General features: G+C 49.5%; 9 protein-coding genes across 9 annotated transcripts; 5 read left to right on the plus strand and 4 right to left on the minus strand.

Annotated features, from left to right (window-relative positions):
• Window positions 1–971: 971 nt before the first annotated feature.
• BKA55DRAFT_597096 (CRM1 C terminal-domain-containing protein) lies at window positions 972–4745 on the plus strand (the record flags this gene model as incomplete). Its single annotated transcript, XM_046196032.1, has 9 exons — window positions 972–1037; window positions 1135–1164; window positions 1222–1294; window positions 1414–1485; window positions 1543–2264; window positions 2317–3085; window positions 3141–3841; window positions 3891–4459; window positions 4508–4745. 9 exons carry the CDS (start codon window positions 972–974, stop codon window positions 4743–4745), a joined length of 3240 nt encoding a protein of 1079 aa, XP_046045492.1.
• A 1198-nt stretch (window positions 4746–5943) lies between these two features.
• BKA55DRAFT_520751 (uncharacterized protein) lies at window positions 5944–7329 on the minus strand (the record flags this gene model as incomplete). Its single annotated transcript, XM_046188451.1, has 1 exon — window positions 5944–7329. The coding sequence occupies one exon, from the start codon at window positions 7327–7329 to the stop codon at window positions 5944–5946; it is 1386 nt and encodes a 461-aa protein (XP_046045493.1).
• A 1097-nt stretch (window positions 7330–8426) lies between these two features.
• On the minus strand, window positions 8427–10386 carry BKA55DRAFT_694122 (P-loop containing nucleoside triphosphate hydrolase protein; the record flags this gene model as incomplete). Its single annotated transcript, XM_046200000.1, has 2 exons — window positions 8427–10163; window positions 10216–10386. The coding sequence occupies 2 exons, from the start codon at window positions 10384–10386 to the stop codon at window positions 8427–8429; spliced, it is 1908 nt and encodes a 635-aa protein (XP_046045494.1).
• Window positions 10387–11869: 1483 nt separating this feature from the next.
• BKA55DRAFT_520250 (uncharacterized protein) lies at window positions 11870–13072 on the plus strand (the record flags this gene model as incomplete). The annotated part of the gene is made up of 1 exon (XM_046188403.1): window positions 11870–13072. The coding sequence occupies one exon, from the start codon at window positions 11870–11872 to the stop codon at window positions 13070–13072; it is 1203 nt and encodes a 400-aa protein (XP_046045495.1).
• Window positions 13073–19141: 6069 nt separating this feature from the next.
• BKA55DRAFT_597100 (uncharacterized protein) lies at window positions 19142–20558 on the plus strand (the record flags this gene model as incomplete). The annotated part of the gene is made up of 4 exons (XM_046196033.1): window positions 19142–19464; window positions 19606–19758; window positions 20152–20313; window positions 20483–20558. The coding sequence occupies 4 exons, from the start codon at window positions 19142–19144 to the stop codon at window positions 20556–20558; spliced, it is 714 nt and encodes a 237-aa protein (XP_046045496.1).
• Window positions 20559–21303: 745 nt separating this feature from the next.
• On the minus strand, window positions 21304–21792 carry BKA55DRAFT_694125 (uncharacterized protein; the record flags this gene model as incomplete). The annotated part of the gene is made up of 1 exon (XM_046200001.1): window positions 21304–21792. One exon carries the CDS (start codon window positions 21790–21792, stop codon window positions 21304–21306), a length of 489 nt encoding a protein of 162 aa, XP_046045497.1.
• Window positions 21793–22594: 802 nt separating this feature from the next.
• Window positions 22595–23191, plus strand: BKA55DRAFT_543161 (uncharacterized protein; the record flags this gene model as incomplete). Its single annotated transcript, XM_046190557.1, has 1 exon — window positions 22595–23191. One exon carries the CDS (start codon window positions 22595–22597, stop codon window positions 23189–23191), a length of 597 nt encoding a protein of 198 aa, XP_046045498.1.
• Window positions 23192–23539: 348 nt separating this feature from the next.
• Window positions 23540–24964, minus strand: BKA55DRAFT_578022 (uncharacterized protein). Its single transcript, XM_046193654.1, has 2 exons — window positions 24883–24964; window positions 23540–24829 (listed from the first exon to the last, which is right to left on the minus strand). Exons 1-2 carry the CDS (start codon window positions 24888–24890, stop codon window positions 23734–23736), a joined length of 1104 nt encoding a protein of 367 aa, XP_046045499.1. The 5' UTR covers window positions 24891–24964; the 3' UTR covers window positions 23540–23733.
• A 170-nt stretch (window positions 24965–25134) lies between these two features.
• On the plus strand, window positions 25135–27682 carry BKA55DRAFT_678865 (P-loop containing nucleoside triphosphate hydrolase protein; the record flags this gene model as incomplete). The annotated part of the gene is made up of 3 exons (XM_046198155.1): window positions 25135–25372; window positions 25428–27288; window positions 27344–27682. The coding sequence occupies exons 1-3, from the start codon at window positions 25254–25256 to the stop codon at window positions 27680–27682; spliced, it is 2319 nt and encodes a 772-aa protein (XP_046045500.1). The 5' UTR covers window positions 25135–25253.
• Between the last annotated feature and the right edge of the window lie 309 nt (window positions 27683–27991).

The following is a 27991-nucleotide window of genomic DNA, read 5'->3' on the forward strand; positions in this document are numbered from 1 at the left end:
GTTTGAAGAGGTAGATTTGAATACGTTTGGCTGAAGGTCGTTGTCTTCAAGACATCTCAGGTCACGATCGTGATTCGGATAGCCGCATGCGGTAATTTCAGCTCACGACTTGTACGAGATTGACAAACACGCGCCGTTGTAAACTCGGAGCGAATCATGAGATCGATCGATTAATTATGCGCCCGGGAGGCTGGGGAGTTTAAGTACCGCTACAAAGATCCCAGCGTCATGGGTCCGACAATCCGTAGCTGAGTTGCCTTTTGGTATGAGAAATCCACAGTGACAGCATCAACCGCCGTCACGGATCAAGTAGATATACATTGATGTGATAGTGACATGACATGACAGGCAACCCTCAGATTTCCCATTTTCAAGCCCCGCTGCTGACAAAACCGCCTCCAGTGTGAGACAGACGGATATAGGGATCCAATCCATTAAGATCGAGAGAGCTCAGAGCTCGCCCTGGTTGCTGGTGGTTACTGGAAACTACCTTACCTAACCGTAGCGTAGCGTAGTGACGCAGGCTGCGCTGCGGGGCATTTCTGTGCTCGGTACTCCACTAAAGGTACTGTATTCACAGTGCTTTTGCTCCCCTTCAACTCCACTCTCGTCCACTTCAAGCCGTCCAGACCATCTCTTCACACCTCACCTCACCTCACCGACGTCGTCCACTTTGCCTTGCCTTAGTTTGCTTTTACCAAAGCCGAACTTTGCATTTCTCCTCTTTTTCATTTTTCCCACGCGAACCTCGACAATATTCACATCGCCATATCCCCCTCTCTCTATCTCTCCTCTTATTATAGAGAGCTGCGCCACTGCTTCTCTGATCTATATCTGCCTGGGGCTGGTATTTGCTTGGATCTTCTCCCCCCCCGCCTCACCTCGTCTCGTTCGCCCACCACAACCACCACCGCCAACCTTCTCTCCCACCTCGTAACGATCCTCTCGTGAACCCGAAATAACCACACGAAATGGCCGCCTCCATTGAAGAGCTGGACGTCCTCGTCCGCTCCTTCTACGAGGGGCGCGGTGAGCAGGTAGGTAGTCTTCTGGGCGTCGGTTTTTACAACCGTGGACCCCGCGCGTCGACATGAGTGAGGAACGATAGCTAACTCCGCCTTGTTAACCGTGTAGCAAAAAGCCGCCCAAGCTGCTCTCAACCAGGTTCGTACAAATCTAGCTCTCGGCTCGAGAAGAGCTTTTTACTGACTTGAGCTGCAGTTCAAAGAAGACCCCGATGCCTGGCTCATGGTCGACAAGATCCTCTCGGATGCGCAGTACCCTCAAACCAAATGTGTGTAGCCTCGGCTTTGCGCCACTTCCTACGCTGTGCTGCATTCAAGCCAGCTCTCTTCCCTTCGATCTATGCGAATACTTCAATTGTGAATCCACTCGACTAACAAATTTTGACAGACTTGGGTCTGCAGGTTCTGGACAATGTGATCTTGACGAGATGGAAGGTCCTCCCTCGGGAGCAGTGCCAAGGTCCGTCCTCACCGCGATAACAGCTTAGAACCAACTCTGACGACTTGTAACTTGTAGGAATTCGAAACTTCATCGTCCAGTTCATTATCCAGTGCTCAAGCACCGAAGAGTCGCTGCGCCAGCAAAAGACCTTGCTCAACAAGCTTAACCTCGTCCTCGTTTCCGTACTCAAGCAGGAGTGGCCTCACAACTGGCCTACCTTTATCAACGAAATCATCTCGTCCTGCCACTCCAACCTATCCATCTGCGAGAACAACATGATTATTCTTCGCTTGCTTTCGGAGGAAGTTTTCGACTACTCAGCCGAGCAGATGACATCGACCAAGACACGCAACCTCAAGCAGACCATGTGCGCCGAGTTCTCGCAAATCTTCAACCTCTGCCAGGAGGTCCTCAACACGGCTACCCAGCCTAGTCTGATCAAGGCGACTCTCGAGACTCTTCTGCGATTTTGCAACTGGATCCCCCTGGGATACATCTTCGAGACACCGCTCATCGAGACACTGCGAACCCGTTTCCTCTCGACCCCCGAGTTCCGCAACGTCACCATGCAGTGCCTTACTGAGATTGGTGGTCTTCAGACTGGAGGCCCCGGCCAGCCCAACTCTTACGACGAGCAGCTTGTTAAGATGTTCACCGAGACCTTAACTACCATTGCTAACATCATTCCGGTTTCTCTTGATCTCAAGAGCACATATCCAAGCAGCAACTCGAGGGATCAGGAGTTTATACAAAACCTGGCTCTCTTCCTTTGCAATTTCTTCGGAATGCACTTGAACGTAGGTTTTATGCTGTACTGGACATTCGGGTGGTCTAACATGATTGTGATAGCTTATCGAGAAACTCCCCAACCGCGATTTCCTCATTCACGGTCACTACTATCTTATTAGGATATCGCAGATCGATGATCGAGAAATTTTCAAGATTTGCCTCGACTATTGGCTCAAGCTTGTCCAAGAGCTTTACGAGGAGATGCAGCAGCTCCCCATGACCGACCTTAACCCTCTTATGGCAGTTGGCGCAGGAATGTCTGGCAGCGGCGCCCCGAACCCTACGATGCTCAACAACTACCCTCTCCGAAAGCACAAATACAACGAGGTCCTCTCGAACCTTCGAGTCGTTATGATCGAGAAGATGGTCCGTCCCGAGGAAGTCTTGATTGTTGAGAACGACGAGGGTGAAATCGTCCGAGAATTCGTCAAGGAGAGTGACACGGTACAGCTTTACAAGACGATTCGAGAGTGCCTGGTCTACCTGACACATTTGGACGTGGTCGACACAGAAAACATCATGACCGAGAAGCTCGCTCGACAGGTCGACGGAAGCGAGTGGTCTTGGCACAACTGCAACGTTCTTTGCTGGGCTATCGGCTCGATCTCTTTGGCGATGAACGAAGAGACAGAGAAGAGGTTCCTTGTTACTGTCATTAAGGACCTCCTCGGTCTTACTGAGATGAAGCGAGGCAAAGACAACAAGGCCGTTGTCGCCAGTAACATTATGTACATCGTCGGACAGTACCCCCGCTTCCTCAAGGCTCATTGGAAGTTCCTTAAGACAGTCGTCAATAAGCTGTTCGAGTTTATGCATGAGTCACACGAAGGTAGGTGATAACGGCTTGACCTGGATTTGTAAAATGCTAATCAACCTTGATTTAGGTGTCCAGGACATGGCCTGCGATACCTTCATTAAGATCGCCCGTCAGTGCCGACGTCACTTTGTAGCCCTGCAGCCCAGCGAGCAGGAGCCGTTCATTGAGGAGATTGTTCGAAACATGGGCAAGATCACATGCGATTTGACACCTCAACAAGTGCACACCTTCTATGAGGCCTGCGGTTACATGGTTGCCGCTCAGGGCAACAAGCACCAGCAGGAGAGACTTCTTGCCGACCTGATGGCTATCCCTAACGCAGCCTGGGACGAGATTATAAAGCAGGCTACAGTGAACCCAACTATTCTCCAGGATGCCGAGACTATCAAGGTTATTGGAAACATCATGAAGACGAATGTGTCTGCTTGCTCATCTGTGGGGTCCTATTTCTACCCCCAGATCGGCCGCATCTACCATGACATGCTTCAGATGTACAACGCCACAAGTACACTGATCTCCGAGGCTGTGGCTCGCGATGGTGAACTCGCTACCAAGATGCCCAAGGTCCGAGGTCTTCGAACCATCAAGAAAGAGATCCTCAAGCTCATTGAGGTGTACGTTGACAAGGCAGAGGATCTTCAGGCTGTCCGTGCCCAGATGGTCCCTCCTCTGCTGGAATCTGTTCTTGTTGACTACAACCGCAACGTCCCTGGCGCCCGAGATGCCGAGGTGCTCAAGGCTTGCTCTACTATTATCACCAAGCTTTCTGTCAGTATTCCCTCAATCATATCGCAGGATTCATACTAACGAGTAACAGGCTTTGATGGAGGACCAAGTCCCTACTATCATGCAGAACGTTTTCGAGTGCACCCTGGAGATGATCAACAAGGACTTCTCTGAGTTCCCCGAGCACCGTGTCGAGTTCTTCAACCTCCTCCGAGCCATCAACCTGCACTGCTTCCCTGCTCTGCTCAAGCTCGACAACAACCAATTCAAGTTTGTTATCGATTCATGCTCATGGGCTTTCAAGCACGACAACCGAGATGTCGAGGCCGCTGGTCTTAACATGGCTCTGGAGCTGATCAACAACATCGCTGAGAAGACAGATGTGCAGACCGCCAACGCCTTCTTCCAGCGATTCTTCATCACCATCCTTCAAGATGTGTTCTTCGTTGTGACCGACAACGATCACAAGGCTGGTTTCAAGACACAATCCATGTTGTTGATGAAGCTCTTCTATTATATCAACCCCGCCGATGGGTCTCAGCCTAAGATCCAGGGACCTATCTATAGCCCCGATCAGGCGCAAGCCGGAACTGACAACCGAGAGTTTGTTGCCAACTTCGTAGCTAACCTTCTGCAAAACGCCTTCCGCAACCTGCAAGCGTACGTCTCACCTCTATTCTTTATGCCACTAAGCTAACAAGTAAACAGGAACCAAATCACAAGCTTTGTCGAAGGCCTGTTCACGCTTAACACGCAGTACGATAAGTTCCGACTCAACCTTCGTGATTTCCTCGTCTCTCTCAAGGAGTTTGCTGGTGACAACGCTGAGCTCTTCATCGTCGAAAAGGAACAACAAGAGCAGGACGCTAAAGCCGCTGACATGGAACGACGACAGAAGGTTGGCGGTCTTCTCAAGCCCTCTGAGCTGGACGATGAGGAGCTATGACTCAACGAAGAACTACGGACTGAATTTGCGCCCAAAGCCGCCGATGAAGCGGGACCGACGGATGCGGCTGGTGATGGTTGGGAATTTTACGGTCTCTAAGGGGTTGCACTCAAGTTGCGACCCAACGACTTTTCCCTCCATCCCATGCATGTCTTGACATCTCGTCCACGCCCAATTTCCTTCCTGTTATGATACCATATTCCTTCCATAGAAGAGTGGCCATCCGCCTTGCCCGGCGCAAAAAAAAAAAAACCTTGTCTGGATTCATCCTGCCCTTGGAAGTCTCAAGGGAGGAACTTCGAAAAACAAAGAGAGAGAAAAAGACCAAGGAGCCCTGGTTGAAGTTTTCGCTGCTGTCGGTTGTTTGACTTTTGATTTGACGACGTTAACGCTCGAGCTATTACCATTCCGCCTTTTTATGAATAAAATAAAGAGAATTGTCATGCAAAGATTCAGAGTATTGTATTGTGTCTGCAGGAGGGGAAATAGGCTGGGCTCATGTAAATATCGTTATAGCTTACACTATGGATAATCGTACAGAGAAAATGAGATAGCATTCTTCAATTGTGTGTGTACTCTTACTCGTGGAGGGCTTGAGACCTAGGCTCACTGGTGTTGATGGAACTGTCACACAGATGGAAGCGTTTGTGAAGTATTTGACTTGTTTATTGACAGACTTTTAAACACCGTCCCTCGAAATGGTATCTTTTCCTGCCACCAAAGCCGCTCTATCTTAAATATGACATCTGCAGGCATAGATTAAATCCCAAGAATAGATATAAAAAAAGCCTGGAGTCCTTCTCTTCTCCTCTAAGTTTATCATAACTTGGGCCAAGCTTGAACTAGGTCAGCTTCACCTTCGCCGTCGTTTGACAGCACCACGGACGGATTTCCAAAGGATCATGTCCTTGAGATTTCATATCTTGACGCTTGACAGAATAGGCCCTTGGGATGGCGGTGCGGCCTATGCGCGTTTTGCAGCTCTGAAGCCTGAAGCCTGAAGCCTTAATGTGATTGTCGTAGAGCGAGCAACGAGATTGGTAGCCCAAGACCGGCAGCATCTTTCGTGGGCTCCGACATGTTCAAATTTCGTGCTTCAAAGAGTTGCGCATATCGTTCGCTCTTATGGAGGCACGTTGATGTCTTCGCTTTGAACATCATCAATATACGACTAGAACCTTGTTCTCCTCCAATCCTCTCATCCTTGATCTCTTTCCAACTCTTCAAGTGGCCATCGCAAAGCATCTTTCCAATAGCTTCCAAGATGGTCCGCAATCAAATGTATCAGAAACGCGCCTGAATCGCCGAACAGCCAGACATGTCGACATCGGTGGAGAAGAACACCGTAATAAGCCAAGACGAGCAATGCCTCTGGTCGGTGCTTTCGAACAGGCTCTATGTAATTATCGCTCAACACAACCGGAAATGCCGAGGCAGCTTGTACGTTTACGCTCTTTGGCAAATTCCTGTGAACATTGAAAGCCCATTGTAATGTATGAGCGGCTGTGCTACAGGCTTCCACAGCTGATGGACTCAAATCAGAGTTTTCGATGAGAGTTATGAGAGGAGCACACTCATCACCCTTATCACCGAGCTCTGCTGCGTCTCTGACACCGAGAAAGAATGGCGCTAAAGGAGACTTGATAAGAGTCTGATAGCCTGGCGAGGAAGTTGATTTCACGCCGCGGTGAAGGCAAACAGAGTTACAGAATCTTTCTATAAAGACGTGAAAGGTGGCTCGATACTGTGTGAGTGTGTCGTACAGCATATGCAAGCTTAGCAAGGACGAGAATAGAAAACGAGGAACGAAGCGAGACTCGTGATTGGTTGTGTCTTGGCTGTCCCTGTTAAAGTGTGTGAGAGCTCGAGTCTGTAGCTCTGTAGCAGTCCGTCGCCATGAAGTTGCGCTTTCAGGGTGCGTCATGGCGAGGTGATCCGCTGATATAGCGAGGAGTTGGTCTATGGCGTAAGGAGCTTCTGATGACCAATCGAGGGCTAGGTCCATGATGATGTCGACCTTTTCAACATCGAATAGTAGAGATTTGCGGAAGTGGTGTAATAGGATGAGGTGCTTGTTGGTAAAGGTTGGCGTAGGAAGAGCGTCTGGCAGTGAAATTGAAGGAGGTGATTCGGATAAGTCCGCGGCCGCGAATGACTCTGTGAAGGAGGGTAGAGAAGTCGACTGTGCGCCATCATCATAATTTGATGAGAAGCCAGAATTTGGCGCAAGATATGACGGAGGCGGTATTGAGGAAGGCCGATGTGAAGCTCCGGCGCTTGAGATGCTATCAGCAGGGCTATCAACCTGACTAGCACTCGAAGTCCTCAGAGGTTCATTGAAACAAGATACAGACTGCTCTGGCTGCGGTGGCGGAGTTGGTGCCGCTGCTGGAGTCGGCGGTGCTGGAAATGAACATGTTCTCTCACTGATGACGCAGTTACTACACGCAGGACGATTCTCATCGCACTTGATATGTCGCCTCTTACACTCCCAGCAGCCATTCCGGGACTTGCGATGTGCCCGTCGGAGCTTGGCGGTAGCGGCGCCGGAGCCGGAACCGGAGCCGGAGTTTCTCGGAGGCATCCGAAGAAGTGAGTAAGTATAGTTGAGGTAGGGGAGTGAGAATGATCAGGGGGGCGAAAGAATTGTTCTCGATCAGCAGGCGCAAGTCATGGTAGGTTGTCTGTTTTGACTAGGTAGTACGGATGTGCTTTTGCTTTAATTGAAGGGTCCTGATTGGTCGAGAGCTTAGTTCGGAGACTTTGTCGTATTCCTCGTCGTATTGCCCCAGTGAAGGGTCTGTTTTTCTTGTGGCTTCGGTGATCATCAATGGACGTGTTGTTGTCAAAGCGGAGTGTTGACGTTAGTATAATTCCGAAACTGTCAACAACTTTAGTCATGCAAGTGGACAGCCCAAGGTAAGTGAGAAGGTCTGATTAGTTAGACACGACCCATCTTCTGAATAGGAATGCATGAAGACATAACCAATTTATCAAGAGCATTTAGTGGTTTAGACTCGAAACTGGTGATATGACGAGCAGTCGCTTTCGGAACCAACCGTTCTGTCGACCTCGAAATAGAAGCTCGTTCTGTATCAGCCTTACAGTAATAACTAGAAGGGTTACAAGGGAGCCACGTTACGTGGACTATTGCGTAAGGTAGGTAACTGATGATTTAAATAAACTTAAACCGTTTTAGAAATGTTTTGACCTCATATTTCCGTTCCTCCAATCGGTATCTTACCTTTGTAGTGGTGATGCCAAGACAGTATATGCCGGACTGCCGCTGTCATATCACAACACCAGGAACGAAGCCATTAAGTATTGCCCCTACAGAGATGGAGAAGAGTTGGTTTTGGTCCCTATTAAGCAGAGGGCTTATACAGTTCAGTTACTTTTGTCCTTAATCCCTAGGAAGCTCTGTAAAAACATTCAAGGCTCATTTTTGAAGGAATGAAATACGCGTTCATCGGATTCAGCTTCAATTTTCGTATTCATCCCTAAATCTATACGCGTATAGTCACCAACGTCTTATAAATCACCCATGCTCTCACAACCAAGCCACGCAATGTCCACGTCGTCCTCATACAAATTACTCCAAAAGACATCAATTCTGCCTTACCCTCAGGTACACCAAACCCAGAACATCTTAGCCAAAAACGGGGTATATTCCTATCTCGTCTAGTCATCGAAGCCTGCAAACTCATCATCTTCATCCTTCTTAGCCGCCGCAGCTTCAGCAGCAGCCTTTTCGCGGTTCTGTCTCCGGACCTCGGCGATGAGTTCCTTTAGCTCCATCTGCTTGACCTTCTCGTCGTCCGTCATCTTAGATGTAGCCTCAGCCTCACGACGCTTACGTCGCTTCTCCCTGCGCTCGACTCTCTCATCCTCCTTTTCGTGCTTAGCGCTCCATGCTTCGTTGTTCTTTCGCTTTCGCTTCGTCTCATCGCTCTTGTCCTTCTTCTCACCGGACTTTTCTTCCTCAAGGGCGGCTTTTCGTGCTTGTTCACGTGTCTTCTCCTTGTAGGCGTATGTGTCCCAGTCAATCTCAAGACCGCACATCTTGTCGCCTTTCCAGCTCTTGAGCTCAGGCATCCTGGGCATGCGAAGCAGTCCCCATGCATTTCCGAGATCAGCCCAATCGAGATCAGCTGCACGGAAAATAGATGTAGCCTGATGAGCGCCGTAGCTTCGAGCCCAGCTCACAAATCCCTTCTGAGCCTTGTCGAATAGTGCCCTATCCGTCAACACTAGATCCCTCATCTTCTTCGTGGCCGCCACGGCATCCTCCTCTGATGTGAAAACAGTTGGCTTCTCAAGCTTTGCAATTGGTGTCTTGCGAATCTCCAAAAACTGAACGTAGTCCTCCTCTCGCCCGGGGTGTAACATGACCACCGCTAAGCCCTTTCGGCCTGCACGGCCAGCTCTTCCACTACGATGGATAAACGCCTTGGGATCCGATGGAGCATCGATCTGAACCACCAAGTCGACCTGGGGAATATCCAATCCACGAGCTGCCAGATCGGTTGTAAGTAGTATTGTGGGTGCAACAGAGTTCAAAAAGCGATTAAAGTTCTTCTCCCGTACCTTGGCCGGGTGTTTTCCATGTAGAGGTACCAACGCAAAACCTTCTGGTAGGATCGCAGGTAGAACGTGCTGAAAGTAATCGACAGCAGCGCATGTTGATAGGAAGACAATGCTTCGTTGGGGTTTTATAGGTAACTGTCGGAGAAGTTCTGCTAAAGCAGGCAGTTTTTGACTAGCAGGCTTGACCATATATGCCATTTGAAGACTGGCAGGTGTTTTTCTGTCTTCAAGAATTCCACCATCCTTCATCTTGACCTTAACCTCGATCTTGACGGGATTTCGTAAACCAACTCGAATAATCTCACCAACAGCCTCACTAACACTGGCGCTGAAAAGACCTGTTCTTCGTTGTTTAGGAAGATGTGATAGAATTTTCTGGAGATCAGGCTTGAAGCCAAGATCAAGAAGTCGATCGGCTTCATCGAGGACGAGAACCTCAAAAGAGGATTGAGGGCAGTGGATGTGAGGTGAAGACAAGAGTTCGACAAGTCGGCCGGGCGAGGAAATAAGGACGTTTGGGCTATGCCGAAGGAAGAAACTAAGATCTTGAGCGGTAGTCGTTGTACCTCCAACGAGCAACTGGGGTACAATGGCCGGTACTGTTGTAGAAGGTCGCTTTTCGTCGCCTTTGAGATGTGGGAGGATTTCAGCCGAAGCTTCGTGGAATTGTAACAGATTAACAAGGACAGTATGAATCTGAGCAGCCAATTCGCGCGTGGGAGACACGATTATCGCAGCAACATGATGCTTCTTCGTGGGTTCGCTAAGTCGCAAAAGTTTTTGTACAAGAGGGATGAGAAAGGCGAGGGTCTTTCCACTTCCAGTGACAGCCTACAGATGAGTTAGAAGCCCAATCGCATATTCAGTAGTAATAGAATCATACCTCGACAACAACATCCTTGTTTCCGAGGAAATGTGGTAGTGTTGCAGCTTGAACGGGTGTCATTTGGCTGAAGCCCATAGTTGCGACAGCATCGCGAATCCATTCTGCAAGAGGAGGATTGAGAGCATCCCAAGCTCTTGGGCTTCTCTTTTTGACCTTTTCCGATGCCATTATAAGACGAGACCAGGTCTTGTAATTATAAAGAATTATTAATATGGTCCGTCTTTTACAGATCCAAAGCGCATAGAGGGGCTGTCTTTGGCATCTTTTGCGCGAAACATTTCTTGAAATTTTTATCTTATCACCACGTGAGGCTAGCTTAAAGTTGTGGCGCAGGTAAAGGTAACTTGTGGCTGAAGTAGCATTTGTCTGTCACAGCACGTGCTCATTGGGATATGATGTCTTGTCCATCTAAATGACGTGGGACGGTCCCTGAGAATGATAGATTCAGTTTGGCTGAAGTGTGGCAGCTGACATGACATTTTGATAGGTAGATATTGGACAAGAAGCAGTCAGGCCAGTTGCGGAAGAGCCGGAGACTGGTGAGTGCCAGGATTAACATATAATCTTGTTTTTAATTTTATATCGTCTTTCACAAGCCATCAAACTATGCTACAATACGAATATTTACCAAATGTTACATGATAATATCTTCAAGACCGAGGTGATTGTTTCAACAGACCCTCTCGTTGATCATCACATGCTAGAAATCTGTAGTTCAAGACATACATGGGAAAAGGCGGTGTCTTGTGCTCGTTGAACTGAACGCCACATGTAGGTACGTATCTGGATGGTTCCGAGTCTGCCCCAGACGAAAAATCTCCAACCGTTCCAGCCAAAGCCAACCAACGCCAAACTTGATCAAGAATCAGCGACATACGAACCCAAAGAAAAGCCTCGTTTAGGCCTTAGCAAGTATCCTCTTTTTCAGTTCCAGTGTCACGCGACTCTCTATTTCTTCTGTTCTCTCCTTGTCTCAGCGGCCTGGTCACGCCCGTCGAGCCTCCCCATCTATCACTCGACCCAGTCTCACAAGCCTGGTACTGTACCGTAGCCCGTAACTACATGTGTGCGTGCCCCGGTCACGGCCACGGTCATCAATACCTTATATCTCCGATCCCATCATGCGGCGGGGGATCCAACCTCCGTTGCACCCTTGTTAATCAATCTGGATTCAATAAACACTGTCGACTCTCACCACTCTCACAAATCTCGGCCAAAACGTAGCCCGAGTCCCCCGAAACGGAATTCGAGTCAGAGCCTGAGCCCGAGTCAGGGTTACGGCCAGAACCAGCAGCTACATCATCAGCATCATCACCAGGAGCAGAATCTTGGTCTTGAACATAACGGCCAGAATCTACGCCACATCTACCTACGACATAGCCACGACCACGACGACAACGAGCAACATCTTTTAGATCTGGGGAAACTACAACATAATAATCCCACTAACGGATCCTCTCACTACGACACCCCCAACACCTTCACAATTTCCTCTCCGTCAGAACCCATCTTAACGGTGCGCTCATCGCGCCGTGATAAATATCTCCACTCTACAATACCCAATACCTTCTGGCCCTCCGGCTTCAACCCTCTCAGGCGCATAGTAGTCGGCGCCGTTCGCTGTTCCGCCCTCCCACCTTTCTCCTTCACCATGTCCTTCCGATCAAAAATCCCAGAGACGCCCCGCGTCATCTCGCCGAGTCCCACCCCATCCGAGCGCGACGCCGCCGATTACATGGGCCCCGTTACACGCTCGGCAGCCCGGAGACGGACACCCACGCCGCAGCCGCTTGAGGAGGAGCCCGATGAGGATCTACCCGAGCCCCCCGAGTTTCGACGCGCCCGAACCCGCAGCCGCTCGCCGATCGATACACAGGCCGTGACGCGCTTGACGAGGCGCACAAGCACTGCTGCTAAGGCGGGCAAGATGTCCAAGGACACTATTCCAGAAGAGCAGACGACATCTAACGGGACGCTCAATAGTAACGGCAACGGAAAGTCCACGATATCAAATGGTCACCTTGCGCCGCCGCAACCTTCAACACCGGTGGGATGGTCCTGGCGTGACTTTAGTCGAAGTCCCAGTCCCTTGGGCCTTATTCCCATCCACCGACACTGGAGAACCTTCGTACATAAGCACGAGGTACCCCGCAAGGTGCTCCACGTGTCGATCGGTTTCTTCGTTATCTGGCTTTATGTGACGGGTACTCAGACAACCTCAGTCACACCATGGCTCATGTCAGCGCTCATCCCTATCACCACAACTGACTGGCTTCGACACCGATATGCGTCCGTCAACCGCCTCTATGTCAAGGTCCTTGGTGCCCTGATGCGCGAGAGCGAGTACTCTGGCTGGAACGGTGTGATTTTCTACCTCCTCGGTGCATGGATCGTCCTCTATGGCTTCCCCAAGGATGTTGGTATCATGAGCGTTCTTCTGCTCAGCTGGTGTGACACCGCTGCCAGCACCTTCGGTCGACTTTGGGGGCGATATACTCCTCGTCTTCGCAAGGGCAAGTCTCTTGCTGGTTCGACTGCTGCGTTCCTCGTTGGCGTTGGCACGTCGTACTTTTTCTACGGCTGGCTCGTCCCTACAGTTGGTCCCTTCCCTGGTGACGAGAACTTCCTCTTCAAGGGTGTTCTCTCGCTGCCCAAGACCATCTGCGAGGCTGTCGGTGTCTCAAAAGAGCAGACAACCATCTCTGGTGCCCTCGCCCTGGGCGTCATGAGCGTGTGGTCCGGCTTTGTCGCTTCTGCCAGTGAAGTGGTCGACATCTTCGGTTGGGATGACAACCTGACGATTCCCGTGCTCAGCGGTCTTGGTATTTGGGGCTTCCTCAAGATCTTCTCCTAGACAATACAAGCTTCAGGGTGGGAGCGGCATCTTATGAGCATAAAAAGCTGCTATTCCCACCAGATCACGGCGCATATGAGACATTGAGCAATCGCATATATGCAACGCATTAGTCTGACATTGTGCATGCATTGAGGGTTTATGTATATACCCTCCTCTCCCCTCGTTTCCCCATCTTTTTTTGTTTCTCTTACTCCTTCTTCTTTGTGAAAGCATTTGTCTTGTGAAAATGGGCCTACTGGAGATTGAGTTTTACATATGTTCTCGGCATCGAGAGCTTTGTTTTTTTTTTGCTTGTACTTTATCTAGCTAGGCTTGCGAGATGGGAACGGCGTGTGGAGGAGGAGGAAGAACATGAAACCCCCTTACAAAATATCAACATCACGGTTCTCCGGTTTGGGTACCTGGCTGCGAACCTTGTTTTTAGGTGCCATGCGGTGTTACATCGGGATGATAAATATCTATTCTTGATCTACGGTGGAACATATGGAATAGAAAATGGAACGGAACAGCATGAGAGGGTGTGATAGCTTAGGGACCATAGTAGACAGAACGAAACCAAAGGGGTATCTAGATAATGAGACGAAACGCATCTCCTTTTCCTTTTTCACATACTCTTCATGACACCTTGGCAAGAAATTGACTGGTTGCGCCACTTTTGACGTCTGTTGTACGAACGCCGTACAGCATTCGTATTGCTCACCTTCCTGTTCAACGGTCTGGATGATACATCCGTGCCACGAGGTATCTGAGCTGGGAATTCCGGTGATAGTTATCAGTCGGGCTGCATAATGTTCCACGACCTCGGAGGCTCAGTGTGTTGATCACTAGAGTCTCGGATGCCATTCAACCGGGGTCAAATCAGTTGTACAAATTTGTCTGAAAGTTCCGTTTCGGTAGACCGGGGGAATTAACTTGGACATGGGGGCTTTTGTCTCTCGGTTATGTCCGGTCGTTGAAGGCGGACTTACACGACAGCGTCCGTGATGGCGGGATGAGTCGCTCAGCTCTGAGGCGAGTCCTGCTTACACGATGGAAGGCTCTCTACGTCATGTTAGCAAATCAAAAGTGAGATCGTTCTGATATATTTCCTAACAGAACTCCTTCTGCATTGGGTAAATAGCTTGGTACGTGTAAATGGCTGTAGTTGCGAGATAGATTGGCTAATTGGATATCAATCGTTCCGTCGGCAAAGCCTCAAGTCCAGCGCACACCATTCACACCATCTTCGCAGAGACGAAAAAAATCCATCTACTTTGCATCTCTCTTTAAGCTTGTCGTCCTATTAGACGGTGCCCCATCATCGAACCCCCCTGCACGAAGTTGCATCTTCCCCTCCGTGTGCCTGGGCCACGCCTTGCCGCACGCAACGGCGCTGAGTTGTCCGTGCGTGATGGAGGGTATCATGGCAGGGGAGGTGTGTAGATGATAAGTACGTACTATTTGTAGAATTCCGAGATATGTACGCTTGGATAGTCATGTTGCAGTCAGGATTGTGCTTTCGCAACTTGTTCGTCTTTCGTCGAATAGTTTAGGACACAGAACGAACCAAAGGTCCGAGTCAAGTCCTGATGGCTTTGTGAGTGGGCAAGCGGATGCGCTGTTGGAGGACGACACCTGCCTTGTCATGCAATGCAAATGCAATGCACTGCAAAACAAAGGCACCTGGCTTCTTGTGGAGAAACAAGTTAGTCATCTTTCATCTCTTTCCAATCTCGACGAATCTCGCGTCAGTATTGGGTTCCGGTCATCATCCACCGGTTCATCTTGCTTTCATGGCCTCAAATCGATCAAGGTGAGGCGGGCAGATCAGTCGACTCATTGATCTCCAGGAGACCGAATGATTGAAGCACAGCAGCTTGAACTAAATCTGACGCACAGCTCGCAACGCAGGGCTCGCAAGTCATGCCTCCTGCGTGATAGGCTCTCGGATTTCGTGGTAGGACTTGCCATTCAAGATGTATCAAGACACGATCATCGCAAGTGATGCGCAACTAACAAGATCGCGAGGTGGATAACCAGGATGGTGCTCGTTTGATGCCGACGCTGATCGGACGTCGCTCAAGGACATCCCAGGTCCGGGGACGCAGTAACAGTGAGACAGGAGATAATGTTACAACGGATTTCGAACGAAGCAACTGCCCGTATCGGATGTGCATGAACCGTGACAGCTCTTCAGAGTTAAGTGATGACTTCACGTTCTGAGTGGCGGGTAGCGACAGGAACCGTTGAAGACATGTCACAGTGGCTCATGATAGCAAAGTCGCCGTTGTCGCAGACTCCAGAACTGTCACCATACAGCAGAGCTGCAGCCTAGAAGCTGCACATAACCGGGGCAACGTCCCCATTCGTAGTTGTTGGTTGACAGGCCGGGGTTTGTCAGGGACCTCATCCAACGAGCGTTGATCCGGCTGTGCAGCATATGCAGAGTGTAGGGATTAGGCCGGGTGAAGAATGCATTGATATGATCAGTGATGAATATTTTCCCAATGTCGACTGCTCATGTGGCTACTCGTTTCCCTCATAGCTCGGACTACCATGAGACATATGTGGAAGTCAGAGAACATCTTTCCAAGTCGATGTTGGCCTTGCATAGACTTGGATAAGCCGAAGATCAGGATTGGGCATTTCATGTCGGCTCCTAATTCACCTCCATGTCAGTCTCTACGATGGTCTTCGATGAACCATATCGGCCCAGACGCAACGATTGTATCATCCGTTCTTGCGAATTCTCTTCAAGGTTCGTCATACAGAGCTCGCAAGCTAAAAACCCAGCCAGGACAAATCTCCAAGCATGTACCCTGTCACAGATAGTCTGAGCTAACTGTGCCAATGCTCACCAACTAGATAAAGATGGTGGATGGTGGATCTTGCGGTGTACCTTGTGGTGACTGGTCGGTAGTAGCAAGCGGGGAAGGGGCGAGAAATAAGGAAGAAATGCCGTATGTACTGTAAAGACCCATTGCAATGGATGCAATCATGATAGTTGTCCAGGCGTTATCCAATCATTGTTGACAGAATTTGACCGATTCTTTTCGCCAATGGAATGGCGTTGGACCAAAGGTTGAACGGATCGAGGGTGGTGAAGCCGAAAGCTCGAGAATCTGGACATGAAGCATCTCAAAAGTCGTGTTGAAGTCGTGATAGTGGATCCTTGGAGTTGTATCAAGGCAATGCGTTCTCGGTGTTACATGGCCCATCAATTGCTTCATGACGAGCTCAATTGAGTGCTGTCAACAAAAGACATATCAGATATGGCTAATGAGGCTCTGCGTGACTGTGATAAAGAAAAATTGATATGGCACGTGGAACATCCAAAGTTGAATCAAGCAAAGGAAAAAGCAAATCCTACCAAAATGGCTGTCATCATCAACGGAATGAGATACCAGGAAGGTACGTTACGCACTTTCCTTCCCCCACCATCCCACCAACTTGATGCGTCCAGTCCAGCTAATGGATGGATCCTTCCTCCTTTCTTGAAAGCTCCAACTACGTATTGCGCGCACCTGCCAGACAGAAAAGCTCCTGCGAATGGCACACCATCTTCATAGAGAAGGTGCCAGAGACACCTGTCGATTGAGGTGACCCTCCGATCGGGTCCCTGGAATTCAATACCGGACCTTGTCTTTCACCCCATACGATACAACCATACAATTGCATATCAAACCCACCGTCACAGCAACGTCTGGTAATCATCTTGACAACGCATCACTACATTACCTTACCTCCTGTGCTCTCCTGTAAAGGTACAGTTACAGGACAGAGCAATGCCAGAAATTGCCCGGCTTGATGCACCTCTACCCGACCCGCCGCCTTACGTTCGCTTCTCAATTCACACCCTGTCAACCGATGCTGAGAGCCAATCCTCGGTCAGACCATTGCAAGGTCTATCTTGATCATTACTTCTTCCTTCTGTCTCGACAGACATGTCTGAGCTTTTTGGTTAAACGCCGCCAGCGAAGAAGATGCAATTGGAGGGGGGTGTGGGCGAGATTGTGTTTGGTGCTTTAGAGGGAAAATGAAAATCCAAGGCTGCTTTTCTATCAACTTCGTCTTTTGGCTTTACTTAGCGTCAGCGCGCTTGTTTGCAACTCTCTCCGCCTCCGACTCCATTCTCCATGGTCCTGCCTACTCCCCTGCAGCAAGGAACAAGACGCAGTCCTAATGCATACCAAAATTACACTGCGGATACATTGAAGAAGCCTGCATTCTCCAGTATCCGCTCCTCCGCGCTGATGTCTTGCTATCTCCTCGCGCGGAGCGCTTGAACTGGGCATAACGATGGAATGCCAAGGGTCTAATCGGCGGTTGGTGATCTCTCACGAATATCCATTTACACGGTGAGGCAACCAAGGTCTTTTTTCTTCAGACACCCACCACCAATGTTACCCGCTACTCCAAACGGTACCGGAACCCGGCCGATTGAGATGTACTCTGTATGGTACAGATATGCCTTTGTGAGGGTGTGGGCATTGGTGTCTACTTTACTTACCTAGGTCCATCTAGCCAACTCTCCAACCAGTCAGCGTTGATTCGGTCGTTCGTTGCGCTGTCCGTTTGGTCCTTTCTTACCTGCGATCCATTTACCTGCTTTCAATCCACAACTAGCTATCACCAAAAAGCAGCGTGCCAGCCTAGTTTACATCGGCTATGTCCCTCACGTCACTCGACCAAGAGCCCAATCCAAGCTCGGCCTCGACTTGCCTCCTCCGCTTCTCAACGACCAAGCCCTTGACGCTCAGACGACTAACACCGTCGGCCTCTAATCGCTCCAGACAAGCAAATATCGGTGGGAAAACTTTTGCCCCCAAGACAAATTATACACATGGTCCTTGTCCCCTCTCAACACTTGGACCCAAGGGCTAGTGCAGCCACTTGTGTCCGGATATGCATGGCATCTTACCAGCATCTTACTTTCTTTTGCCCTTCTCCTGCTGTACCGTACGGTCTGGGTCGGTCCCTTCCAAGTCGGGTCTTCTCTCGATCTCCGCTCCGGCACACAGACACATTTTTTTCTCGTTTCATTAATTGCCCACTAGCACATGGTATCGTCATGTTCTGCCCGACGCCATCTTTGACACATATCCATTGCCCTATCAAGCACATATCCCCAGTCTCTCCCCTAAACTTGCCCGGTAAATATCGTTTTGGACCCAAGGCGGTCTCCATTTTTTACTCTCTTAATTGTTACATCTGACATCTAAGATTGCAATCTTTGCTCTCGGCATATGCACATGCCCATGCTCATCCTAGACTGGTCTTGTTACACCCAGCCAACGGCGTAGCTCAAAGGCGTTTACAATTTCAACGTCACTGCATTTGTCAAAGCAGTGTCCCTGAAACATCTTAAAGCCACGCTTTTCTTTAGGTTACGCCTTATTCAAAGCTTGGTCTTTCTCTATCTTCACCCTCCCCCAAGAGCCCTATCTTGAGCATGTTCCGTTACTCTTCTCTTTCGTTGGCTCGGATGTCAAACGGCAGTACATCTCGGATGGTTCTCTAACATTTCATTACCCTTCCAAGGCTCTTTGCCGCTTCTAGCCTCCCTAGTCACCCTCCTAGTAGTCCTAGTTTTGAAGTTTTGTTACCTGGTCATATCGTTGCCGTCCGTGATGGCCCACACCTGTGCATCTCGTCGTGATCGTCTCGTCTAGCCTCTCATCACCCTCTGGACCATGCCATCATCCTGTCATATCCTATGGCACGCCCTCATGGGCGGGGTTACTCGTCCTTCGTTGGCGAATGGTGTCAAGATGAGTTATCCTCAAGTTCTTCCGGTTTGGCCGGTCAGGGTCTCTGAAAAAGTATAAAAAGGTCAGAGTTAATGCTGTTGAAGCTTTCTTCTTCTTCTTCCTTTCTCATCACTCTTCGGACAGCTCCTGACTTGAAGTCCCAACCCGCCCGGCACTTATACAAAGTCTCCTTGACTTGTTGTCTTCATACACAACTCTCATACCTCAACTGAGCTTCACTTGTCCTCAGTTAACTCAACCTTGAACCACCTCTCGGATCACTTGTCAAAGTATTCAATTGGCATTAGCACATCTTCTTGTCTCTCAAATAATCACCATGTCTTCTCATTACACTCCTGTGGGCTACTCCATGCCTCTTCCCGTTCCCTCTAAGGGCTCCCAGTACCCCACCTACAGCCAGTATTCCGTCTCGCCTCCGGAATGTGATGACTCGGTTAGCTCCGCCTCGGGCATCCCCTCCTACAGCAATGGTGGATACTCGGCTACCTCGTCCGGGTACCAATATTCTGGCGGATACGGCGAATATGAAAGCACTCGCTCTGCTAGCGGCGTTGACTTCCAGGAGTACATGCAAGACCGCTTTGCCAACTCTTTTGACCCAATCCCTCTTGACCGCAGTATGGCCATGCAAGCACAGACGTAAGTGGATCTCCCATCCATTTCCCACAAACGCGAAGCAGGCTATGTTTGCTCGCCGACGTTTGTAAGGGGTTACACAATCTTGCCATTAGCGGCAAAGATATTTGGCCAGTATGTATGCTGACTCGATTTTGTGAGCAGATCTGGTAAAATGAATGCCAAGCACCGCGAGCTTATGGAGCTCCAGAAGAAGGCGCAGGCTCGTCTTGCGAAGACTCGTGAGCGCTTCCAGGAGGGTATGCGAGATGCCCATGAGGTGCGCAGTGATCTTGAGTGGACACAAAAGAAAGTTGGGTAAGTCAAATAGACTCTGCGAATTTTTTGAACCGTAGTGCAAACGCAACTGCAGTTTGTCATGCGCGGCAAGATCAATTCGCAGAGTTACAGAGACTGAGACTAACCCACGATCGCAGCTCGCTGAAGACCAAAGCTTCTCGCAAGCATGGCAAGGAGTACAGCAAGGCCCGCGCCCGATTTCCATCCCCTGAGAACTAGATATTTCCTGGGAACTTTCTTTGGAGCGGCATTTTGAACTTTTACGACCAAAAACTTTACTTAGCGAGCAACTTTCGACCACATGCGATTCACCAAAATTTCCTACTTGCGCACATAGTTTCACTGCAAAATGCAGGAACACACGATAATCAGATTCCCAGAATTTCAAGGTTAATTGTTTTTTGTATTTAGCGAGTATTTCACGCTTGTCTTGCCACCCTCAATCCTGACCTGCATGAACGAGTTGTTCATGCAAGGGGAGCGTGAGGTGACGTTGAAATCAGGGGCACTAAGCGCGGCAATTGAGCCGCCTGGCGCGCAGTGTCTTGCTGCTTTTAACAAAGCGACAGGGTAGTGTGTGTGGGCAGTCCTTAGCCAGGAACGCCAGCCTCGTGGCTTCTGGGGCAGGTGTGGGCGAAAACACGCGGAAAGTGCGAAGATGGGCGGCTTTTTCACGACTTATGACTTATGATTGGATGAACTGAACGATCTAGGGGCGGTTGTTAAAAGTACACCTCCCCAGCTTCTGTGAGGTGCCAGGGGATAGCGTCAGCGGGTTTGCAGCAAGACATGATGTGTCGGAACCGATTGCTGCATGAGAGACGTGCTTGGAAACCTCTCTGGGTATGGGTGACGCGGGAGCAGCCGAGGTCTGCAAGGTCGTCCTGCTCATGGTATTTGCCGAGGGGGGTGTACTGAGTGAGAAACCCTGGAAAGCACTGGAGCAAGAAGATGACGGGATGGAGAAAATAAGCGGACTCGCAAAGCAGTGTATCTAAGACGCTTTCCCTAATCAGGGGAGGCAGCGATATTGATATCACTCCATTGGGTAACGCGGCGAGTCTGGAGAGTTGATAGGACCATCTTAGGAGGAGCCAGGAGCTGTAAGAAGGTTTTCTTTTTGGATATCCCGGCTGGAGTATGGAGTCTCATAGCAAGCAACATCTCGTTTCCCCTCTTTGACAGAAGGCATAGCCCTGGGACCAATTGATGTGATAACCCCCCCGTAGATGTGATTGACCTGCTCCCCACGCCCCTCCAGACCATCAACGAACCAGTCTGAGTAAGGTCAAGCATGTGATATGAGGCATATTGGCGTAGTGAGTTGAAGTCCCGTCGTAATGGTACTCGGAGGTTGTTAGACCCCTGTTCATACGTCACATGACGTGACACGTGATATGATAATTGATATCAAAATCTGTCTCTGGCTGAATGTGAGCCATGGGGTTAAAGTAGGGCGTCGAACGCTTGTTGAGGTAGTTCACATAAATGATGCGAACCTTGTAACGACGTCCATTCTGTATAATCCATGTACATTGGTGGTTGTCGGTCGATGTCAATACTTCAAGCAGGAGCATCACCTATCGTCGCAGCGTTCCCAGCATTTCGAGAAATCCAAGTTCCTTTTGTCGTCAAACCCCGGGCCTTCTCGATCTTCTCCCAGGGATTCTCGTTGGACATGCGGTCGTAGTATCCAGTGAACTTATTACCCCTTGGCCCATGCGCTCCCGAATGCTGGCCTTGAGCTGTGGCCTGCGCTGGAGCAGGTCTTTGGGGTAGACTAGCCGGGCGCGCTTGCGCTGGCACTTTCTGTTCCGAGTTGACATCTCCTTCGTCGTCGTCGTCCAGGGAAATCTCATCCTTGTTTGAGCCGGTTCCTAATGCTGTGGAGTTTGCGCCGGTTGCAGATGACTTGGGTGGCAGTAAAGCATCTGCATTTGGATTGTAGCGGCGACGCTTGGAGGGTGGTGATGCAGCGCCGAAGGATGAGAAGCCCATCTGAGCCATGAGATCGTCATCAGAGACTTCGACGTCGTTTTCTGTGGGGTCCATCTTGGAATTGTGAAAATGATTGTGATTTAGTGTGGTTCACTTGAATAGTGAGACAGACGGTGAGAGACGTCCCTTTGAGTGAGTGAGATGGGGATATGAATGAGTGAAGTGAGGCGAGTGAGATGGTGAAAAGAGTGAGGTGTGTCTGGCGCAAATGGAATCTGGGGTTGAGGCTGTGGAGTTGTGGCTGTTAGGCAGCTATTGTGGCTTGACGCCTTGTGCCTGTCCGTCCGCCTGGGCATCTGTCGGCATTTAGAAACAACAAGGATTACCTAGGTAGAGAAGAGAACAAAATTATGATTATGGCATAAATCGTGGCTCCTCGTTTTACATATTAAAACAAATTATTGATACAGATATACCAGACTATGGCGCAATACTTTTCATGCCTTGACAGTATCACAGCCAATGTTTGAGAGAGAAACGAAATATCAGTGACATCAGACTGATGATTAAGGGCCCCGACGATACTTGATTAGAAACAAATAGGCTAGGATAAATTATGCAGTCGGAAGATTTAACGAAAGTCGACGAATGACGATGGATTTTCCCTGGTGTTTGTGTAACAGATCTGCAGCCACCCGAAGCCTGGCGTGTTTCATTTCTTGCTTGTGAAGAAATTAGGTACCAAGCAGACCATTTCATTATCAACCTTGCAATTTTTTTCATGTGAATCCATCTGTTCTTCTCACAGAGTAATACACTCATCCTTACCTAGTTTCATCCCATCTAAACTACACTTTCGTTGCTTCTTTTCCTAGCTGGAACACACGTCATTGAATCTACACTACACAACAGCATCATGGCCGATCCTAAACCCATCAAGCTCAATCCCCCAACTAAATACGCACCATCTACCAAAAACTCACCTCCCGTGGACCCTCCAACCCTCGACTGGATCACCACAACATGGAGCGTCACGCACTCAACGCTGAACATGTGGCGCGATGCCCGCAACGTCCGCATCACATACAAACTCCTCCCCGGAACCGCAGATGGCCGACCCCGTATCGACGACCTAGTCGAGTACGAGCCCCTCTCCAAAGACGGAACACTCAAGACAGTCCAGGGAATCGACACACAAGCTTCGTCTATCGGATGGGACTGGCGGGGCAAAGGATGGTTGGTCTTTGTGAACACGCACTGGGAGCTACTGGGTTGGGGCGAGGCGGTCACTTCAGAGGGCGTTAAGGAGAGATGGGCGGTTACGTGGTTTGCCCCTACGGTGTTTACTAAGGAGGGTGTTGATATCTACTGTGATCGTAAGGAGGGGTTGAGTGAGGAGACGTATGTGAGGATTAGAGAGGCGTTGAAGGGATTGGAGACGAAGAAGGTGGCTGAGATGGTTGAGGCTCATATGCAACCTGTTGAGATCAGGTTGCCGTGGGTAGAGGGATGAAACGTGTGCGCAACGTGTTTGAACGAGCATTGTAGTTGGATTTTTAGTATTTTGATGTAATATACCCTATCGCCTTGAGAAAGAGTGTGCTGCCTAATAATATGTGACAGAATGCAGAAATTCACGATAGTATCGAAATCATGTGTATGCTCTACTGACTTTCAGCTAAAGTATCGAGATAGGCAGCAGGGAGGACATGAAACTAATTCCCAATTGTGCTGATATGTGTTCTTTACTGAGGTGTTGTGAAGGCGTCTTCCGCGTCATAGCCTCACATTTAGCTAAAGACTTTCATCAAATAATCTCTGTCTCAGGAGCTCTAATAGACTATCGACAACAAGTCATCAACTCAAACATGGGGCCTCAGCTCTAGTCACGAGGCGAAGGGTCAAGTAAGGCTCATGAAGTGCGTCAAGGGGCACTGAGTCTCCTTGTGAAAGTTTCTAGGTATCTACTTAACTGACAGGCAGGTAAATCGGACACGAAAATGTCAAAGGGCACAAGCCGTGAAAGTCACTAAATGGGTATCTTATGCTAAGGTATCAGTTTTCAGAATGGTGTCGTCGTCGTTCATGACCAACCCCCTCCGAAGATCGCGAGTCCCTTTTACGAGACTCATCGTCTCTTCGAGGTCTCTCCCTTCGTTCTCCACTCTCCTCGTAACGTTTCCTCTCGTGCCGTGACCCTTCTCTTTCGTGGCGCTCATGTCTTCGACTTTGTGTATCCGCATGTCCATTATGGCTATGCCTTCCTTCTCTTGATCTGTGTCTCCGCTCATGTCGACTGGGAGACCTTTCCTCATCACGCTCGTGACTTCTATGCCGCTCTCTGCTCCTATCTCTCTCATGGTGCCTTCTACGCCGTTTCTCACGATGTCGTTCATCTCGGCGCATTTGCTTCAGCTCTTCTTCTCTTTCTTCCTGGAAACGCTTCCTTTCCTGTTTTATCTCTCGTACCTTGGAGGCTCCCTTCTTCATCATAGCGAGAGGATCATTAGATACTATGCGCTTGGCATCTCGTTCTTTGCGATTAGGATCCTGGTTTCCCCATACGTCTTTTGACGAAGCATCAGGGGCTGCAACATCAGATTGAGAGTACCATGGTCGAAGGACGCCATCCTTTCCTGTAGCATTCGAGAAGCGCATCGTGTACTGGTCCTCGTAGCTCTGCTTTTTCTTCTTTGCTTCCTTCTCAGCCTCCTCATTCTTCTCAGCATGAGCTCTAGACTTCTCGTCGCCCAAAAGATCAATATGCCCATTATGATCCACGATGGGCGCGGAACTTGTGCTCTTCTTTTCAGGCTCCATTCGTACAAGAGCCGAGTTGTCATTCTCTCTTGCTATTCGCATCTCAAAGTCGGTATCGTCCTCGCCTGGTCGCTTTCGCTTTCGTCGCATACTCGTTCTTTGCGACGCATCGCGATCACGGACGGGAGGCTCTTGGTCCTTTGATGGTTCATCGTCTTCGATCGGCGGTGGTACCTCGCCTCGAAGGATAGCCAAGCGCCGTTGCGCATCTATCTCTTGCATGCGCTGCTCTTCAGCTTCTTCGGCCACCTTTGCGGCGGCTTCATCGCGACGGACGCGGGCGATGTTGTCGGCATTGTAGACGTTCCACGATTTCTTCCCTAGCAAGTGGCTATAGAGAGTTAGCTTACGTGTCAAGTAGATACTTGAGAAATCTGTACTTACAGTGGCATTTTGACGATATTATGAGAATGAAAGTAAAGGTTTAGCTAGGGCAGTCTAACTTTAGACCTTTGAGGACCCTTCCCCAAGTTTAGGTAACTTTAGGTAACTTCCATTAGTGGGGGCCGTGTCGTCACCCACCTGTGACGGAGGCTGTGTCACAGGGAGGACCCCGCCATTGAGCTTTGATCGCCACCTAACTGTCCTTGTCCTTAGGGGACTTGACTTACTTAAGGTGGGTAGCTTCCCCTGCATCGAATGCGTTTTGGGATGGTAACAACACCTTGCTTATCCAAACTTGTCCCTTCTTTGAACATCACTCTCAACTGGCATCACCTACCTAACCACATCACCGCTTCACTCTACTGCTAGTTATGAATCGTCCTTATCGTCCCCACCCCGGGCAGCAACCGGCTCAGCCTCGGGCAGTGCGACTGCATGTCGAGACAATCGACGATAAGACTCTAAGGACCAAGTTCGTCTACAACAACAAGTAAGTCCGCTCTTTGCAATAATAACAGTCTGGATAAAGCTAACGGCTAGGGCAGATGCGCCGTCTCACCCGAAGACTTCCCTCCCAACCGAGATGGCTCTGATCATCACATCCTCATCCGTGGAGGCCAACCTGTTGGTGAATACGTCGTCACTGCCACGCCTATCCCAGGCTTCCCCAGAGGCGGCATTAGTCTTACAGACGCTCAACGAACATGGGCCGGCATCACCATGAGGGACGAATTCATCGGCGAGATCTACAATCCTTTCAGCGCTCGATCCGATGCGTACCTTGGCACCGTCGAGCTTTCGATCACTTTCAGAACCCAAAACAAGAAGACAGACGTCCCCTACGATGAGGAAGAGCTATCTAAGCTTTTCATAGACTCATACCAGAACCAAGTGCTTGCTCCTGGCCAACGCATGCTTATGGACCACCGCAACATTCCTCTTCTTGTCGTCGTCGAGTCGGTCGTTCTGACGGGCTTGGACACGTCTTCAGAAGGGGAACAGAAGAACCAGGACCCCAATGTTAGAGGCATCTTGATTCCTCAAAGCAAGGTGTTCTTCCACGCCAAAACAGGCGATGGTTTCAGACTAAAGCCCTCAGTAAACAAGCCCAACGCCAGCGCCATCTTCGCTCCCAGTTTCAAGTTTGATGATCTTGGTATCGGTGGTTTGGACACTCAGATTTCCACCATTTTCCGTCGTGTGTTTGCGTCTCGTATTTTCCCTCCTGGTATAGTTGCCAAGATGGGCATCGATCACGTCAAGGGACTTCTACTCTATGGCCCCCCAGGAACCGGTAAAACACTGATTGCCCGACAATTGGGCAAAACTCTAAATGCCCACCCGCCCAAGATCGTCAATGGTCCCGAAGTACTGAACAAGTTTGTGGGTCAGTCCGAGGAGAACATCAGAAAGCTGTTCGCAGATGCAGAGAAAGAGTACAAGGAAAAGGGAGAAGAGAGCGGCCTTCACATCATCATCTTTGATGAGCTTGACGCTGTTTGTAAGCAGCGAGGTTCCGGATCTGGCGGCGGTACTGGTGTGGGTGATACTGTTGTTAACCAGCTTCTTGCCAAACTCGATGGTGTGGACAAACTTAACAATATCCTCTTGATCGGCATGACCAATCGAAGGGATATGATCGATGAGGCTTTGCTACGACCCGGACGTCTAGAAGTACAGCTTGAAATCTCTCTTCCTGATGAAGAGGGTCGATTTGGTATCATCAAGATTCACACCTCCCATTTTGCCAAGAACGACATCTTGGACCACGACGTCGACTTGGCTGAGCTTGCTCGCCTTACCAAGAACTACTCCGGTGCTGAAATCGCTGGTCTAGTCAAGGCGGCAGCTGCCAGTGCATTCTCTCGGCACACTGATACCAATCAGATCACTGTTACAAAGGATATCGAGCACTTGAAAGTCAAGTGGAGCGACTTTTTATTGGCTCTCAGCGAGGTCAGGCCAGCATACGGCGCCTCGGAGGCAGAGTTGGAGGCGGCTCTCGCTTTGGACATTATTCATTATTCACCTGACATCCAACGTATATTGAACGACATGCTTGGTGTTGCGCACATGGTCAAGGAAGACTCTGTAAAGCTAACCTCTTCGATCATTTTTCACGGCGCCCAAGGAAGCGGCAAGACAGCCCTAGCTGCACATATCGCGAAGCTGTCGGACATTCCATTTATCAGGATGATCACTCCGCAAAAGCTTGCCGGGTACCGTGATGACTTCGCGAAATCTGAGTTTATCCACAAGACCTTCAGCGATGCACAGAAGTCGCCTGTCAGTGTTGTGATCTTGGATAGCATTGAGCAACTGATCGGATGGAACCCCATCGGGCCTCGTTTCTCAATGACAGTCCTCGGTACATTGTCTGCTTTGATTACTAGTCCCCCTATCAAGGTAAGCATTCTATTGACATAGTGACAACGCTCACTTTAGCTAACAAGAAACACAGGGACACCGCCTCCTAGTCTTGGCAACGACCTCTCAACCCAATGTTCTCAAGGAGCTCGACATAGCAAAGGACTTCGAAAAGGACGTGCGCGTGCCTACAGTATCGAATCTTCGTGAATTGCAGACAGTGCTGCAATCATCGAGCGGCGTCCCGGCCGGAAGCATCGAGCAAGCCCTGGCTCGTATTCATGAGCATGCAGGAGGGGACCATGTTGGAATCGGCATTAAGCCCATCATAGCGTTCATCTCGGAGGCAAGGATGAACCAAGACAGTAATGCCTTCGCGGATAAATTCTCAAACTTGGTGTTGACAAAGATGCAGGGCCAATGGGCTCGATAGATAATTAGACCAGATTTAGATAATTCAGTATAAGGAAACTCTAAGTTATGACAAATTATAACATGTTTTTAGGTTGCCTTTGTAAGCCCAGCATGAATTTACTACAAAGCTTTGAAGCTTTTTACAAAGAATATGTTGATTATTATAAAAATTCAATAAATTTGGTCAACCAATCCTAAACTTAGACAATTTCCTACTTATGGTTCCTTCCTACCCCGAATTCAGTTCTCTCTTGGGCACCCTTAGGCCATGCTGCTATTAGGTTGCTTACTGCCTGGCAAACATTCAGTGGCTGGGTTTAGCCATGGT

The sequence above is a fragment of the Fusarium redolens genome (assembly GCF_020744475.1).
Source record: "Fusarium redolens strain MPI-CAGE-AT-0023 chromosome Unknown BKA55scaffold_15, whole genome shotgun sequence".
In the NCBI taxonomy this organism is placed as follows: domain Eukaryota; kingdom Fungi; phylum Ascomycota; class Sordariomycetes; order Hypocreales; family Nectriaceae; genus Fusarium; species Fusarium redolens.